At 33.8% G+C, this 18,987-nt stretch overlaps 1 protein-coding gene across 1 annotated transcript in view; it reads left to right on the top strand.

The window, feature by feature from the left end:
- The first annotated feature begins 254 nt into the window (after positions 1 to 254).
- Positions 255 to 18,987, top strand: part of GNAT3 (G protein subunit alpha transducin 3) — a 63,666-nt gene continuing 44,933 nt past the window's right edge. The window contains exon 1 of the mRNA XM_047096583.1: positions 255 to 372. Within this exon, the coding sequence (XP_046952539.1) occupies positions 255 to 372 (118 nt within the window). The remainder of the gene's footprint in view (positions 373 to 18,987) is intronic.

The following is an 18,987-nucleotide window of genomic DNA, read 5'->3' as shown; positions in this document are numbered from 1 at the left end:
TGCCATAAGTGGTCATTTAATTTGAAAGCATAATGAATTTCCTCCTCTGCTTCCAGCCGTACAACCACAGCGATGTATGGGTTTACCCTTAGATCAGGTGATAGTTCATAAAGTATCTCCTTAGTCAAAGCGGAATCTCAGAGAGTGAGGGGATGGGCTGTTAGGAGCCTCAGCAGAGCACTCCTTCTGCAGCCTCTGTCCAAGCCAGAGCTGTGCTGTCCGTTTGAAAAAGTTTGGGCAAATAAACTACCCAAATGGGAAGCGGAATTAGTTCAGAGAGCAAGGAGTCAGCCAAAAGATCAAAAGAACTGGAGAAAAAGCTTCAAGAAGATGCGGAGCGAGATGCAAGAACTGTAAAGTTGCTGTTATTAGGTAATTTTTTTTTTCTTCTTTCTTTCAAAACCCTGGTGTTTTCAATTATGCTATATTTACTTTCCTCAACTTTTAATTTTAGGTATATTACCACATGGGGGCTTTATTATGAATACATGTTTGGAAACTTAAATAGGCTTTAAATGTACTCTATAAATGTTTACTTTTTTTCTTTAGGATTTATTTTTTTTTTTTTTGGTTAAGCAGAGACAAATATTTCTGAGATAATTAAATTCTTCTTGGTCAATAATACAATTTACTATTAGTAAAAGAAAACTCATATGAATTTATTATTTTATCATACCCTAATCATTTTCTGAATATCAGTTATTTAATATTGAAAACAATCTTTTAATTATAAGTTATAAAGAGTTAGGTTATTTTGTTTGAACAGAAATATGTTGTTTGATATCAAATTTAACATGTTATTTAATTACTTTTGCTGTTAAAACCAATTAGTCTCAATTTATTCATACAGTTAATGGTAAGGTACTTTAAATTATATTAATAACATTGTTCAGGTTTCTGAATATTGGCTGTGATATTGTCTGTATATTTGTAAATTACTCCATTTAAAGCCTTTTAGGATATTTATATATTGATTCAGCTCAGGAATTATGTTCCTTCTATCTTTTTATCTTCTTAAAACTCAGAACAATGTTTTACCAGAACTATAAAGTAAATGTTGGATGAACTGAATGAAAATCTGTATGCTGCATATTTTTTTAACAAAAAAATCTAACATGTAGTGATCGCCACAAGATAAAAATGTTTTTGAAATAAAAATAAATAAGACCTATATAAAGAAATCAAAACAAGAAATGTAATCAGTTATGTATTCCTCCTGCTTAAGCACAAAAAGACTTCATTTTATTCAGAATTGTGTATCTTTCACACAAAATATCTTTATCTTAAGTGCCCCTTTACTGTGTCTCATTTGCTCCCAGTGGCAAGAGTGTCTCAGAAACCAAACGTGGGAGATCCAGCAATTGCTCCTCAAAGAAAAGAGAATGTTCTCTCCCCTTATGCACAAGTTCTGTGGCCACAGCACTTGCAAGGAACTGCCGAGGGGTTGGTAACTTACAAGGATGTTGGGGCCAGTTCTTATGAAAGCAGCAAATATACTTTCCCTCACACTGCAGAGCATTCTCTGAGGCTTTGATCAAGACTAAAAGTAATGTGGACATAGAAAAAGCAAATAAAGGTTGAGGGGGAAAGCCAAGCATTCCTACAAATGTATTCAGTGTCCCTCTTGTACCAAGAACAGTGGTATAAGACTGATAAAATATATTTAAAATCCCTACGTTTGAATAAAATTTCAAAAGAATAGACATATTCTCAATATGCCAATTAATTTTTTTGTCTATAAGAATATTTATTTATTTTTAATATGATTTATTGTCAAATTGGCTAACGTACAGTGTGTAACATGTGCTCTTGGTTTTTGGGGTAGAGTCCCGTGGTTCATCACTTACATACAACACCCAGTGCTCATCCCAGGAAGTGCCCTCTTCAATGCCCATCACCTATTTTCCCTCCTCCCCCAACCCTCCATCAACCCTCAGTTTGTTCTCTGTATTTAAGAGTCTCTTATGGTTTGCCTCCCTCCCTCTCTGTTTGTAAATATTTTTTCCCTCCCCTTCCCCCTATACTAATTAATTTTAGATTGAAGTGGTTGGGTTAGATCAAGAAGAGAGGTTAACTCTTGAGGCATGAACACTATTTCATCTTCTACTTTCCCAAGGCAATCATAACTTCATAAATTCAGTTCCAAAGTTATCATACACTATATATGGATTTATTGGGTTCAAATGGTATGTGCACTGAACTTCTTATTTACACAAGATGAATCAAATTTTCAAGGCTTCCTCTTCCACTTTACTCCAAACATTTAAGTTTTTTGTTTTTTGTTTTTTCTGGACTCTGAGTTCTGTGTATGATCATTCAATTGTCAAGTTCAAAACAACAAAGTTTTGTAACAACTCTGCTTCAATTCTTATTTTTGACTTGAACTCAAATTCTCTAAACTATAATTTTTTATACAAAATGTGCCTCATTAAGACATAAAAGTATTCAGTGGAACTAACCTAAACCTTCCTACCCTCCTACCCTCAAATCCCCTCATGAATGAAATGTTTAATTTCTCCCATCTTTGAAAAAGATTCCCATTCATCGAAGCAATCCAAACAACAGCTTTTAAGTTTACCAATGAGTGTATATCATGTGGGACTAAACAGTTAAGCTTTGGTAATGATCAGATCCTGATCTAACCCAATTTTTGTAAAAAATACAAGTTGAAAAATATTTTTGACAGAACCTATTTGTTATACTGATCCTCTTATTATCCAATAAATTCTAGGTGCTTAAGGACATAACACAACTTACCAAATTTAACATGTGCTGTTAAGTAGATGTACCATTTGGAATTATTGGACACAAGATTTCACTGAATTTAGAGCTATCTAATAGCTATTTTACAAATAAAGGATCACCTTGCAGGCAGATTCCCTCTTTATTATGCCTTTCAGACATTTAGTAAAATTACAGAAGAGATGCCACATCTTTTTCCTTAGTAAAAACTAGACTTCTAGAAAACAGTGGGGATGACTCAAACATTCATGGCACACTTGAGAATTACTATCAGAATAATAATGTCATGTGCTTTAAAAAAAAAAAATCAGCCTGTAAACAAGCCCCAGAAAGAGTACATTTTAATAAGAAGAACAAATTCTAACGAAGAATATGTTCTCTTTTGGAGAATTCCTTAGTTAATTTTTAGAGACAATTTACAAATGTTTGATTAAACTTCATTTCTATTCAAAAGAGGTACCTGTCATTTAATTGTAGAATCATTGTGGATTGTTTCCATTTTTTTCTATGTCCCTCTCTTTATATTTTACATTAATTTCTTTTGTACTTTTTTAGATTCAGAGCTCAGTGGGAAGTATAAGGAAAATTGGCTTTGCTTTTTTTTTTCATATTTGAAACACTGTCACATTCATTCTACAATTTTCAGTTTTGATATTAAAATTAGCTTTTAACCAGTTATTTTGCACTATCATGGACTATTCATTAGTTTTTAGATCTAACCTGCTTATTCTTTATTCTTCTATGTGCTATGTTACAAACATCACATAATTTTTTTAATGGTGGTGTTGGGTTTTATTGTTTAAAATATTAATGCAATCATCTGACTCTTAAAAACATAAACTTGAAAAGGGTCCAAAGATAAAAGAATATCTATTTTAAATGTGCTTATGTTTACTTAGCTTATCAACATTTTCAAATTTTCCAAAAGGTCCCACTTATTCAACAAATGGATATTTCAGAAGGCGTGTCATTTTTCTAGTTTGACAGTGGAAGAATTATAATGCTGACACTGTCTAAAAGCTTGTTACAAAATAATCGGTAAAATAAAATCTGCATAGCAGAATTGGCTAAATCATCTGGCAGAATGGAGAGAATATAATTCCAAATGAACAGAATGTGTTTTGCAGCCATTTGCGATAAAAAATTAATTTAATATTTTCATCATATGTTATGCTTTTTCCACATCTCTGAGTGACCTCAGGCTAGTCACATAACTTCAGAGAAATGGAGGGTGTCAAAATATTTTATAAATTGTAAAAATCCAGAGAAATGTGATTTTTGTTATGTAATAGATTTCCAAAGCTGGAATAAATTGAATGTCAATAAATGTATACAATTTTTCTTTCTTTTGGTTTCCTTTTATGTACGTTAAATCAAAGTTCTTATTTTTATTCTTTTTTTCAAGTAGGTATTTATTTTTATTTAGGTATCTCTAAATATGAGAGGGAGAGTATGCAGGAAACTGGAGGTATTCCCGAGTCACTGGCTACAGTACAAATTCGTCAAGTGTAAGAAATTCTATTCTGAATTTCCATTACACCAATAGAGTCAATGCCTGTCCATGGATGTGATCAGACAAACAGATCCCCTGGGATCATTACTTTAAGATCAACCAATAAATTTCTTTCTGATCACTAGTGATAAGTGAACAAGAGGTAGGACACATTCCTAAATCATGTTTTCAATTTTTGCTTATTCAAATTACAGCCATCCTTTCCTTGCTCTAATAATGTATTTTTGTCTCAAAATATTATAAAATAATTTATTTTATGTCTAAGGATATTCAATCTTGTGGATGCACAAATACTTTCAAGACAAATGTTTAAAATTATTTTTCAGTAGAGAGAAAATAGGCAGAAAAAGTCTATTTGGGGAGTTTCAAATTTTCTCCAAAATGCAGTGGACTGTTTGCACCATAACAATTTCAAAGGCAAGGCCTTTGTTGTATTTGTTTACAAAAATGGCAAATGGCAGTATCAAACAGCTTTGTGTAATGTCCATTCATCCAGCAGGCAAAGAGAACTTCCACAAATGTTTTGCATATATTTGATTGTTTTAGGTTAATTTATCTCACATAATCAGCAAATCTTATACATAGACTCAAGTTTCCCACATAAGAGATGCAAACCATTTATTAAGGCACTCTATATTAGTCAAATGATGGTTATTTGTTAGTGAGATTAAATAATCTGAAAAGGACTCCTGTTAACTCTAATTTAGCAGAACCTCTCTAATAATATTGCAGAACAGTTTTATATTCACTTTTTTCATTCAAACTGAATTATTGATTCAAGAGCAAGCAATACTGTATCTTTAAAATCATTTATATAAGCACTATGAACAGCTAACAAAAAGTTATTAACCCCTGCATAATCTTTGAGAGAAAGGAAGGTCATGAACATCTGATGGGACAATGACCCCATGATACATTTCACATGCAATATACCTCCCGTTAAGATTTCAGACTCAAGCTCAGAATCCATCTGCTTATCTGTTTTCTCCAAGTACTAATGTCAAATACATCAGTGTAGATCTGAACCTACACAAATAGGATTCAAGGTGAAACTGAGGAAGAGACCCATCAAGACATAAAAACACCCATGTTTTTTATTAGATCCCAATGCTTTAAAGCACATTCCACAGCTTTCATTCCTGCCTCAGTATTTTACACTCAAATAGAATAAATTTGCTACTTAGAATTTTTTTTTTAAGATATCTGAAGATTTCCATCTCTGACCAGCATTCTAAGTTCTATTGTATCTCATTCATTTAGACACTTGCTGAGTTAGTTCTTCGATTTCGTATACTTCCCTGCCCCCTTCAATTAGAATCAGCCATTTTAGCTGTGTTCCTCTGACAATTCTGAAATACCCTGTCCCTTTAATCCTCTGCCTTAATTGACATTCACAACTTCAACTTCAGAAAATCCCTCAAAATTCCCCATTTACCATTGTCTAATACGCTGGAGTCAACCCTTAGGGCTTATCTAATCCTGACCCCCATGCATGCTCCCAATTTTCATCATTTCCACATGTAGAATAAAACGGTATCTCCTTTTCTGTTTCCTGGCTGACAAATTTCTATTTTGGACTTTAGCCGGGCCAATAATTATTCTACTTATTCTTAGTTTTTTCCTATAATCCTCCAAGGACATCTGTTTCTGGATTCCCATTATCACTTTGACCTAGAACTGTTCCCGGCTCCCCCACCTCACCTGAGATGAACACCCACATGCCAGTGATAGAACATTGTCTCCAAATCTCACTGAACTTTTGCTTTTCATTTTAAAGCTGGGGCGTCTGGGTGGCCCAGTTGGTTGAGCAACCTACTCTTGATTTCAGCTAAGGTCATGATCTGATTGTTCATGAGTTGAGCCCTGGCGTCTGGTGCTGCACTGACAGTGTGGAGCCTGCCTGAGGAAGGTCATGAACATCTGATGGGATAGTGACCCCATGATACATTTCACATGCAATATACCTCCGGTTAAGATTTCAGACTCAAGCTCAGAATCCATCTGCTTATCTGCTCTATCACTCTGCCCCTCCCTTGCTTCTTCTCTCTCTCTCTCTCTCTCTCTCCCCCTCTCAAAGCAAACAAATAAATAATTTAAAGCTAATTTTGGCCTCTGTGTTGTATATTTTATCCTTTACCATATCCTAAGAATTTTGCTTTATGATTTATTGTTTCTGTTCCGTTTTCAAAATTCTTCTCTTACTGCCTTCTTCCTCTTGACATATGTATTTCTATTAGCCTGAAAAACATTGAGTCCATAATCTCCCTGAATTTACTGTACATAAGTATATTAAAAAAAATATTTTTATACTGGAGCACCTGGGTGGTTCAGTGGCATCCGCCTTCGGCTCAGATCATGATCTCACAGTTCCTGGGTTTGAGTCCTGCATTGGGCTCTCTGCTGTCAGCACAGAGCCTGCTCAGGGGCCTCAGTCCCCCTCTCTCTCTGCCCCTCCCCCACACAAGTGCTCATTCACTCTCTCTCAAAAATAAACATTTAAAAAATTAAAAAACTTTTTTGTATTGAAGCGCTTCTCAAAGTAGTGTATGCTCTGGCTTCTATTTTCTTACACTCCATATTCTCTTCAGTTAATTATAATCTCACCTGTGTATCTTCCTCTCTACTAAAACATTATTTCCCAAAGAGCCCTGATAACCTCCAATTCTCAAAAGTCAGACCTCAGTCACTCTGCATCTCTCTTCTTTCTTCATCCTGTAACTTTGCAATACCCTCAAGTGTTTTATATCCCTTCCTTCCTCGCTTATTGAGGCTTGCTTCTTCTCCCCATTCTTTTATTTTTTTTTAATTTTTGAGACAGAGAGAGACAGAGCATGAATGGGGAAGGGTCAGAGAGAAAGGGAGACACAGAATCTGAAACAGGCTCCAGGCTCTGAGCTGTCAGCACAGAGCCCAACGCGGGGCTTGAACTCAGGGACTGTGAGATCATGACCTGAGCTGAAGTCGGACGCTCAACCGACTGAACCACCCAGGCGCCCCTTCCTCTCCCCATTCTTAAGTGCCTTCACTTATCAAGGTTTGTCTTGGGCCTTTGGGTTTTGCAATGTCTACTGTCTCTTAAGGACCTTGCATCAGAAATTAATTATCTCCTCTGGAAGAATGACATTAATATATTTCCTTTTGCCCATGTCTTGATCAATATTTGCAAATTTCTTTTATTTATCAGCAAACTGATTGCATCTTGGGAGACCTTAAAATTATTTTTCATGTTTATCTTGCTGCCTATTTATCCCCAGGCTTTGAATTTTATGAGGTTCCCCATTATATTCTTTCCCATTTTATCAACTCTGTATTTCAATCTTCTTTAACTCCTTTGTGATCATTCTCTGCCCGTTGCCCTAAGGCAGTTTTGTCACAAAGTTGAGTTTTATCTCTATCTCACAGAATGTGTCTCATATTTCTCTTGTTCAACTGTTTATTGTTTTCAATCTATAAAATCACCTCTATGAGATAGATATTTTCATTATATAGATAAGAAAATAAGAACTTAAGAAGGTAATTCAGTTTTTAAGATCACAAATTAGTTTACAAGAAAACAAAGCCTTTTATTCTTATCTGTGTCAGTTGTAAATTATCTGTATTCTAAGATCTATGAAAACAAACAACATGTCAGGTTTTATTCTTCATTGAATTCCTTTGGCTTAGCATTGGAATGCATGCATGCATGCATGATGTGAGTATGGAAGAATGACAGAATCAGGATCTAAAATATTTCTGTATATTGTTCATAGTGTCTAAAACATAGACATACATTCGATATGTGAAAAAAAGCCACATCATTCCATAAAGAGCTTGTTTCTTTAAGTCAATAGGAAGATACTGGTAGGTTTTCAGAATGTAAATGAGAATGATAAATACTTGGATTTCTTTTTTTTTTTTCTTTCTTTTTTTTTTTTTTTTGGTCAAAAACCATCCTGAGTATACTATGAGACAAACATTTTTTGAGAATGGTTGAGGTAGGTAGGCCAATATTAGTACTATGGAAATATTTGATGAGATTGTAAATTAAGGTGGAAATTACAAGTTTGGAAGTATGATTTGAGGGACATTAGGCAACAAGGTGAAGAGAACATGGTGGCTGACTGCATGTGGGTTTCAAGTGGGAGGAATGATTAAAGGTGGAATTGAATATAATGATCATTTTATTCATCAGTATGGGAAATACAAGAAAAATATTAGATTGGAGAAGATATGAAAGGAGTAATAATTTAGGACATTCAAATGTATGATATTTGTAACACAATCAAGTGGATATATTTATTAAATGAATATATGGGTCTGGAAATTAGGAGGGACAACTCAAGTGAGTACTAGAGATTTGATATATTCAGTCCTCTGTTTTCCTTTGCTCAATTATCAACTATGTATAAAATAACCATGTAATTAACTAAGGCCTTAAAAAAAAACTCTATTATACAAAAATGTGTGTGCATGCCTATTCCACAATTAATGAAAGTTTAGACAGTTTAGGCCTGTTTGGGGAAAACTACATAATTCTGCATTTTAGTTTCTTCCTTTGTTAGCCTAAAATGTATATTAATAAGAAAGATGAAATACTTTTTAAATACTTCTCAAAATCCAAGAAGGCTCATGTAATCTTTTAAATATTATGTTTTAAAACAAGTATAAAGTTGGAAGTATTTAAATAAAATTTCATTAGAAAAGATAGTACATAGCCACAATATTTCTCACAAGTGAAAATGCTCAGTTTGCCTGCTAAGGTATTTAGGAATTTTATGGATTTGTGATGCTTATTAGTATTCCATCACAGAAATAGTTTTTCAGACACACTACTAGTCATATAAATATATCTGACACCATATGGTTACTGATGTGATACACCAAAAAAACCCAGTATTGTTTATGCTAAAACATTAACATTGAATATAATCAGATAAATACAGAATATTGAACTATATAAGAAATTATCCTGGACTTTAGAAAAATGCCAGTATCATGAAAGCAAAATAGAAACAATATAAAAATGGAAATGTTCTAAATTAAAAGACTTTAAATGGCATAATAACCAAAGGCAACATGTAAACTTTGGATCTGGGAGCCAAGAAATATATGGTATGAAAACATTTTTTGGAACAATCAGATAAACTTGAATATAGAGTGTATATTAAATAACACTTTGGATTAATATAAATTTTGTCAAGCATGAAACTAGTATTGTGATTTTATAGAAAACAATGATCTTATAACATGCATTCTGAAGTATTTATGGGTGAGGTGTCTGCTTTCAAAAGGTTCAGCAAAACAAAGGATATTATATGCATCTGAATGCATATAATATATACATTTTATATCTAAATATAATTTAGATATATAAAACATTATTTCCTATACATTCACACATATATATACATACACATACACATACACATACACAAAAGAAAGGAAACATGACAAAACGTTAATAATTGCCAAAGGTGAAGGTATAAAAGATAGGTTTTCAGGGGAGTATATGGAAGATGGTAGAGTAGGAGGGTGTTCAGTCCCACTTGCCCCTTGGACACACTGAGATAATAGCTATACGTATACAACAAATTCTGACAATGAGCTGAAGACTGGCAGAACAGACCTTCCACAGTTATTTGTAGAAGGGAGTCCACATCGAAAAGGGCAGGAGGGATAGAGACACAGTTATGAACAAAACCCCCAGCAAGACTAACCACAAACAGGAGGGATGCCAAAAGCACAGTGAAGCAAGAGGGTTAATTCTACACCAGGCACCCCAGACACTGGGGACCTGTACTTGAAGGACAAGTTTCTGGAAGGTCTGACTTTGAAAAACAGTGGGGCTTCAATTTGAGAGGTTTTACAATCAGCAGGGTTTAACTCCAGTTACTTTAAAAATCAGTGGCCTTAACTCCAGGAGAGGCACAAAGGCAATAGGAAACTAAGCCCCCCACCACATCTTACAATCTGCCGCAGCAGAGATCAGCCCCACTCCAAACTGATTCCTGTCTTGGGGAGAAGTGAAGGTAATTTCATGCACCAGAGCACCCACAGTTCCTGCATCTAAGCTTCTTAACTTGCTGCATAGGGAGCAGACCCTGGCATTGAGTGTGTCTGCACCCATTGCATTATAGCTGGGCTGGGCAGAAAACAAGTGCAACTCAGTGACAACAGTAGGACACATGAAGTCACACAAGAGACAACCCTAGAGCACCTGGTTCTAGTGACCAGGGGACCATTGCAATACAGGGTACCACAGGACTTCTTGTATACAAGGCCACTATTTTGAAGAGATGTAGCTGACCTTCTTAATGCATAGAAACAAAGAGTTAGACAAAAGTAGGAGACAGAGGAATATGTCTCAAATGAAATATTAAGACAAAAATCACAGAAAAAAGCTAAATGAAACAAAGATAAACAATGTGTCTGATAGAGAATTCAAAGTAATTGTAATAAAGATACTGGACTTGAAAAGAGTGAATGAACTCAGTGAGAACTTTCACAAAGATAAAGGATAAAAAAAGAACCAGTCAGAGATGATGTATACAATAGCTGAAATAAAAAATATATATATACCAGAGGGAATAAATATCATATTGGAGGATACAGAAGAACAAATCAGCAATCTGGAAGAGGGTAATGGAAAGCAACCAAGCTGAAGAGCAAAAAGAAAAAAGAGTAAAAAATGAACATTGGTTAAGGGAACTCAGTGACACCATCAAAAGTAATAACATCTGGGGAAAAAACAGACATCCAGGTCCAGGAAGCACAGAAAATCCCTAACAAGATTAACCCAAGGAGGTCCACACCAAGACACATAATAATTAAAATAGCAAAAAGTAATGATAAAAAGAGAATTTTAAAAGCAGCTAAAGAAAACTGTTATATACAAGGGAAACCCCATGAAGGTGATTAGCTTATTTTTCAGTAGAAACATAGGAGACCAGAAGGGAGTCCATGATATAGTTAAAGTACTAAAAGGTAAAAACCTTCAATCAAGGATACTATACCCAGCAAAGTTATCATTTAGAAGAGAAGGAGAGATAAAGAGTTTTCCAGACCAAAAAAAAAAAAAAAAAAGTTAGAGTTGTTCATCACCACTAAATCAGCCTTACAAATAATGTTAAAGGAAATTATTTGAGTGAAAAGAAAAGGCCATTATTAGAAGAAAATTATGAAAGGAAAATATTTTACAGGTAAAAGTAAACATATACTAAAGGCAGTGGATTAATCACTAATAAAGCCAGTGTGAAGGTTAAAACACAAAAGCAGTAAAATCTATTATGTCTACAAGACTTACTCAAGGGATATAGAAAATAAAAGATATAAAATATGACGATATATACATATATATATGCATATATATATATATATATATATATATATATATATATGACATCAAAGGGGGAGTAAATATTTTGTGTTTTTGGAATATGTTTGAACTTAATGACCATTAACTTAATATAGACTACTCTACATTAAGATATTATATATGAACCTACAGGTAATCACAAATCAAGAACATATAACAGATACACAAAAAATAAAGAAAAAAGAATTCAAACATAATATTAAAGAAAGCCATAAAATAACTTGAGAAGGGGGTAAGAGAAGAAAGGAACAGAGAAAAACTACAAAAACAACCAGAAAGCCATTGACAAAATGGCCATAAATACATACCTTACCAATAATTACTTTAAATGTAAATGGACTAAATGCTACAATCAAAAGAAAAACATGATTGAATGGATTAACAAACAAAAACAAAAACAAGACCTATCTACATACTTCCCATAAGAGACTCATTTCAGACCTACAGACACAGAGACTGAAAATAAAGTGATACACAATGCAAATGGAAGTGAAAATAAAAAGCCAGGGTCGCGATATTTATATCAGAAAAAAATAGACTTTAAAACAAAGACTATAGCAAAAGACAAAGACAGAAACTACATAATGATAAAGGGATAAACCCAACAAAAGATACAATATATTAAATATCTATACACCCAACACAGAGGCACCTAACTGCAAAGCAAGTATTACAGATACAAAAGGAGAAGTTGATAGTAATACAATAGTAGAGGACATTAACAGCACTTTACATAAATGGATAGAACATCTAGACAGAAAATAAAAAAGGAAAAAGTGGCTTTGAATGACACATTAAACCAGATAAATGTAACAGATATATACAGATCATATATCAAAAAACACTCCAGCAGAATTTGATTTGATTTGATTATATCAAAAAAACTCCAGCAGAATATACATTATTTTCAAATGCATGTAGAACATTTTCCATGGATAGATCAATCACATAGTAGGTACAAAACAACTATCAATAAATTTGAGAAGACTAAAACCATATCAAGCATCTGTTTTTTGGGTTTTTTCCCCCACAATGGCATGAAACTAGAAATAAATTACAAGATAAAAGATCTGGTAAAAACAAATGGAAATTTAAAAAAATACATGAAAATGAATGAAAATGGAAACACAATGACCTCAAATCTTTGGGGCACAGTAAAAACTGTTCTGAGAGGGAAGTGTATAGTGATACAGGCCTACCTCAAGAAACAAGTAAAATATCAAATAAAACCATTGAAACTTACATCTAAAGGAGCTAGGAAAAGAACAAACAAAACCCAAAGCTAATACAAGAAAGAAGATAATAAAGATTAGGGAAGAAATAAGTGGACATAGACATACATACACACACACAAAGAAAAAACAATGGAAAAGATTAATGAAACCAAGAACTGGTTCTTTGAGAAGATAAACAAAATTAACAAAACTTTAGCCAGATTCTTCAGGAAAAAAAGTGATAACTCAAACAAAATCAGAAAAGAAGGAAGAGAAATAACCAACACCAAAGAAATGCAACAAATTATGAAAAAATATCATTTAAAATATTAAAACAAATAGAAGGACCACAAAAACTAGATAACTTCATAGAGCTTATAATCTTCCAAAACTGAATCAGGAAGAAATAAAAATTTGAAGAGACCAATTACTATTAATGAAATTGAATCAGTAAACCAAACTCCCAGCAAACAAAATTCTGGGACCAGACACCTTCAAAAGTAAATTCTACCAAATATTTAAAGAGTTAATAACTATTCTTCTCAAACTAATGCAAAAAATAGAAGAGGAAGGAAAACTTCCAAATACATTCTGTGAGGCCAGCGTAACCTGCTACCAAAACCAGACACCATACACACATACACACAAAACCACCCCAACACACACACACACACACACACACACACACACACACACACACACAAAACCACTACAGGCCAGTATCTCCGATGAACATAAATGCAAAAATCCTCAAAAAATATGAAACTGTATTTGACAATATATAAAAAAAATCATTCATCACAATCAAGTAGAATTTATTTTAGTGATGCAAGGGTGGTTCAATATTCACAAATCAATCAATGTGGTACATCACATTAATAAAGGAAAGGATAAAAAGTTAATGACAATCTGAAAAAGCTTTTGACAAAATACCACATCCATCCATGATAAGAGTTTTCAACAAAGTGGAATTAAAGGGAACATACCTCAACACAATAAAGGCCATATATGAAAAACTAATAGCTAACATTATACTCAGGAGTGAATAACTAAAAACTTTTCCTTTAAAACCAAGAACAAGACAAAGATGTCCACTTTCACTACTTTTATTCAACACAGCACTGGAAGTTTTGGCCATAGCAATCAGAAAAAAAAAAAAAAAAAAAGAAAAGAAAGAAAGAAAAGACATCCAAATTGTTAATGATGAAGTAAAACTCACTATTTGCAGATGACATGTTACTGTATGTAGAAAACCCCAAAGGCTCCACCAAAAAATTACAACTGATAAATGAATTTAGTAAACAGCAGGATACAAAATTAATATACAAAAATCAGTTGCATTTTTATACACTAATAACGAAGTAGCAGAAAAAGAACGTAAGAAAACAATCCCATTTATAATTGCATCAAAAAGAATAAAATACCTACAAATAAATTCCACCAAGGAGGGGAAAGATCTATATTCCCCTCCTTGGGGAGGGGAAACTATACAATTTTGATGAAAGAAATTGAAGACAACACAACCAATGGAAAGGTGTACCATGTTCATGCATTGGAATAATTAATGCCATTTAAATGCCCGTACTACCCAAAGCAATCTACAGATTCAGTGCAATTCCTATCAAAATACAATAGTATTTTTCATAGAACAAGAACATATTATCCCCAAGTTTGTATGAAATCACAAAGACTCAGAATAGGGAAAGCAATCTTGAGAAAGAACAAAGCTGGAGGTATGATCCCAGATTTTATGATATACTATTGAGCTTTAGTAGTCAAAACAGTGTGGTGTTGGCACAAAAATAGACACAAAGATCAATGGAACAGGATAGAAAGCCAAGAAATAAACCCACATCTATATGATCAATTAATCTCGGACCAAAGAGGCAAGAATATACAATGGAGAAATTATTCTTTTTTTAAATAAATTTTCTTTTTTTAGAATATTTATTTATTTGAGAGAGAGAGAGAGAGAGAGAGAGAGAGAGAGAGAGAGAGCACTCACATGCACACACAGGTTAGGGGCAGAGAAAGAGTGAGACAGAGGATCTCCATGTTATCAATGCAGAGCCTGATGCGGGGCTTGAACCCACGAACTGTGAGATCATGACCTGAGCTGAAGTTGGATGTTTAACAGACTGAGCCACTCAGGTGTCCCAAGACAGCTTTTTCAATAAATGGTGCTGGGAAAACCAGACCGCTACATACAAAAGAATGAAATCAGACCACTTTCTTACACCATACACAAAAATAAACTCAAAATGGATGAAAGACCTAACCTAATTGTAAGACCTGAAATCATAAAACTCCTAAAAAAACATAGGCAGTAATCTCTTGGCCTTAACTTTTAGCAATTTATTTATGGAGATGTCTCCTCAGGCAAGGGAAACAAAAGCAAAAATGAACTATTGGGACTATACCAAAATAAAATAAAAATTGCACAGCAAAGGAAATAATCAACAAAACAAAAAGGCAATGTATTGAGTGAGAGTAAATATTTGCAGATGTTATCTCTAATAAGAGGTTAATATCCAAAATGTATAAAGACCTTATATAACTCAACACCAAATCTTCATCATCATCATCATCATCATCCAATTAAAAAATGGACAGAGAACCTGAGTAGATGTTTTTCCAAAGAAGTGTACAGATGGCCGACATATGAAAAGATGCTCAACATCACTAATCATCAGGGAGGTACAAATCAAAACCATGGTGACATATCACCTCACACAAGTCAGAATGGTTAGTATGAAAAAGACAAGAAATAAGTGTTGGTGAGGATGTAGAGAAGGGAACACACATGCACTGTTGGTGAGAATGTAAACTGGTGCAGCCACTGTGGAAGACAGCAAGGAGCTTCTTCAAAAAATTAAAAATACACCATGAACCAATAGCTCAAGGACCTGGATGAGAACAGGGATGCCAAGATGAACTTCAGCAAATTTATTGTGTTTGTGACCACCCTCACAGCAGCCTGCCGCAAGTACTCCAGTGATGCTCTGCAGACCCAGATCTCCGGAGGGGGCTCAGGTGGGCTCAAGGAGCCAGCTGCTGACTTCCCGAACCCTGTGTGTGATCGCTTCCCTGGGCTGGGTCTGCTGATGACCCTCTGATTAGTAAAATGCTTATGAAATACAAAAACAAACAAAACAAAAACAAAACAACAACAACAAAAACTGTATGATCCAGTAATTTCACCACTGGATATTTACCCAAAGAAAATGAAAACACTAATTTGAAAAGACATATGCACCCCTGTATTTATTGCAGCGTTATTTACGATAGGAAATATATGGAATCACCCCAAGTGTCTATCAGTAGATAAATGGATAAAGAAGGTATGGTGTATATATTGGAATATTACTCAGCCACAAAAAAGAATGAAATCTTGCCATGTGCAACATGAGTGGACCCAGAGGTATCGTGCTAAGTAAAACAAGTCAGATAGAGAAACATGTATACCATGTGATTTCACTTATATGTGAAATTGAAAAAACAAAACAAATGAACAAACAAAAACTAAACAGACTCTTAAATACAGAGAATTGGGGTTGTCAGAGGAGTAGCAGGTTGGGAGGAGATGAAGAGGATAACAAACTTCCAATTATAAAATAAGTCACAGAGATGAAAAGTACAGCATAGGGAATATAGTCAATACTATTGTAATAACATTGTATGGTGACAGATGGTGACTATATCTATTTTGGTGAGCATTTATTATATATTCAATATATACAATTGAGTGATGTATAGAATTGTTGAATCAATATATCGTATACCTGGAACTAATATAACATTGTATGTTAATTATGCTTTAATTTAAAAACTAAAATATGGGCTCCTAATGTACTATTTTCTCAAACTTCCACAGGTTTCAAGATTATTAGAATAAAATATTCAGGAAAAGCAAGTGTACATTGAGATATTATTTATTATCTGTACAAATTTATCTGCAAATTCAATATGACTTTACAAGTAGATCCTACCAATTATCTCATGAAGAAATCATTTTAAAATTATATAAACCTTCTTTAGGAAATACTTCTTAATGCATTATTTGATAACCTTGACAACAAAACTTAACAAAGACTGTGACAGGCCAATCCTCCTCCTCACAAACATAAACACAAGAACCAAAGCCAATATTAGCAAGCTGATTCTAATAAAGTGTAAAATATTTTTAAGTGTATGTGAGTGTGTGTGTGTGGGGGGGGACTTATCCCAGGAACTCATGGTTAAAATAGTGTTAGGACATTAATTCATATTGTCCACTACATTATCACATTAACAGAGAAAAATCATTTTAATTCTGTTAGTAGCTGAAACAAAAATAAATAATAAACTTCTTTCATCCATTCCTGATAAAATCTCTTATCAAACAAAGTATTAAGGCAATTCCCTTAACCAGATAAACAGCATGTACAACAACCTTCAGAAGGTGTGATAGCTAACTACTTAGCACTGTTGACCACAAATAGTGAACAAGGACTTAAGATGCTTCATGGACTTGACAGTTTCCTGCCCCTGCCCCTTTCCTATTCAATGCTCTTACCAGGGATTTGGGTGAAGGTGGATAAGCAGCATTCAGCGTTTGGCAGGAAACAGTGACAAACAATGTCAAAATGGCAACCGACTTCCACTAGCAGAAACAATTGGTCCAAATGAGCAAAATAAATGGAATTTAAAAGATATCTTCGACTAATGTTAAAAAAAAAAATTACACCAGCAAAGTATGTGAAAGAATCTGTTTGCTAAGAGGTGATATGGAAAAAAAAAAAAGAACACATAGAAAAACATTAACTACTACAAACTTAATATAGGTAAATAATATGATAAAACTACAAAGAAAAAAAAGAAGAAAGCAAATGATTCATGGTCCATATTAAGTGTTCTATTTAAAAACAAGTACCAAGAGCAAGGCCAGCCTAGGTTGCATTCCTATCCTACCACATCAGAATATCAGTGTTGTTGATAAATCTCCTGATATCTATGGCACCATTTTAAGTACCCGTGTGTGAGGACTCTGGCTTTCAAGTGGGGTATAGCTACCCGTGTAAGGGGTCTAAATATCATGCTCCACAAGAAAGGACTGAAGGAATAAAATAAACTTCAAAATTCTCTTAGAAAAGAGATAGAGCATGCTTCAATTAAGAGAAAATGTTGAGAACTCACTGTATGTTAGAGTACACCCTACATATTTCACATCTGTAATTTAACCTACCCAAACCCTAAGGGGGAAGTATTAATAGCCCCATTTTATGAAAGAAAAAACAGATGCTGATTAAATTTGATCAAGATACCCAAAGTCTGAAACAACTGCAAGCCCACATTTGTTTAATTATAAAATGTGACTATGCTTATTACATTTTCCCACCCTCAGTCTAGATTATTTGAAGGGTTTTCCTGTGAAAGAGAGAGATGATTTTGTTGGTGCTCTATAATGGAAGAGGAAAAGTGAGGGCAGTGAAATTAAGTTGGTTCAAAAGGGCTAACCTAAATGTCTTCCATGCCTACAGTCTATAAATGAATGACGAGCAGACACTGCATTCCAGTATCTATGAAAAGTACACTGCTTTCATGTTAATTTAAAATGAGGGAGTTTAAAATAATTTATGTGAAATAATTTTGATATTGACATTACCAGTACATATTTAAAAAGAAAGCAACACTAAGGCATTAATATGAGAGTCAGAAGGCACAGTTTCTCTGTTTTAAGGTAGATGTGGAACTTTAGATGAGTATCATAATTTCTACTCATTCATAAAAGAGATGTGCATAGTTGGTTGATTTGTAAGGTTTGATTCCACTGTACAATTATGTGATTTTTAAAACCACCCATAAAAAATCTTATGCATGACCATAAGTTGAAGTGTTTATTCTCATTTTGCCTCTTTTAACAAGTTGTACAAATGAACAAGCAAGCCTGGAATGTGTTCAGCTGAAGTTCAGTTACAAGTATAGATACTGTATAGCTTTAATTTTTTTTTAATATTTGCAAATAAAAATGTGGAATAAAATCTCTAATTCTTAATAATTTGAATGTCAAAATATGAAGCATAAACCTAAATATTTAATTATTTGAGACATTATCTACTCCCAAGAAGTAAAATTCCCTCTGTACCCCTTGACCCAGAAAATAATTTTAGTGATGAGCAGTTTGG

This window comes from Lynx rufus, unplaced genomic scaffold, assembly GCF_022079265.1.
Source record: "Lynx rufus isolate CCGP_SWC_20201006 ecotype Redwood Valley unplaced genomic scaffold, mLynRuf1.p SCAF_4, whole genome shotgun sequence".
Classification (NCBI taxonomy): domain Eukaryota; kingdom Metazoa; phylum Chordata; class Mammalia; order Carnivora; family Felidae; genus Lynx; species Lynx rufus.
This window is presented reverse-complemented; position numbering and strand designations above follow the sequence as displayed.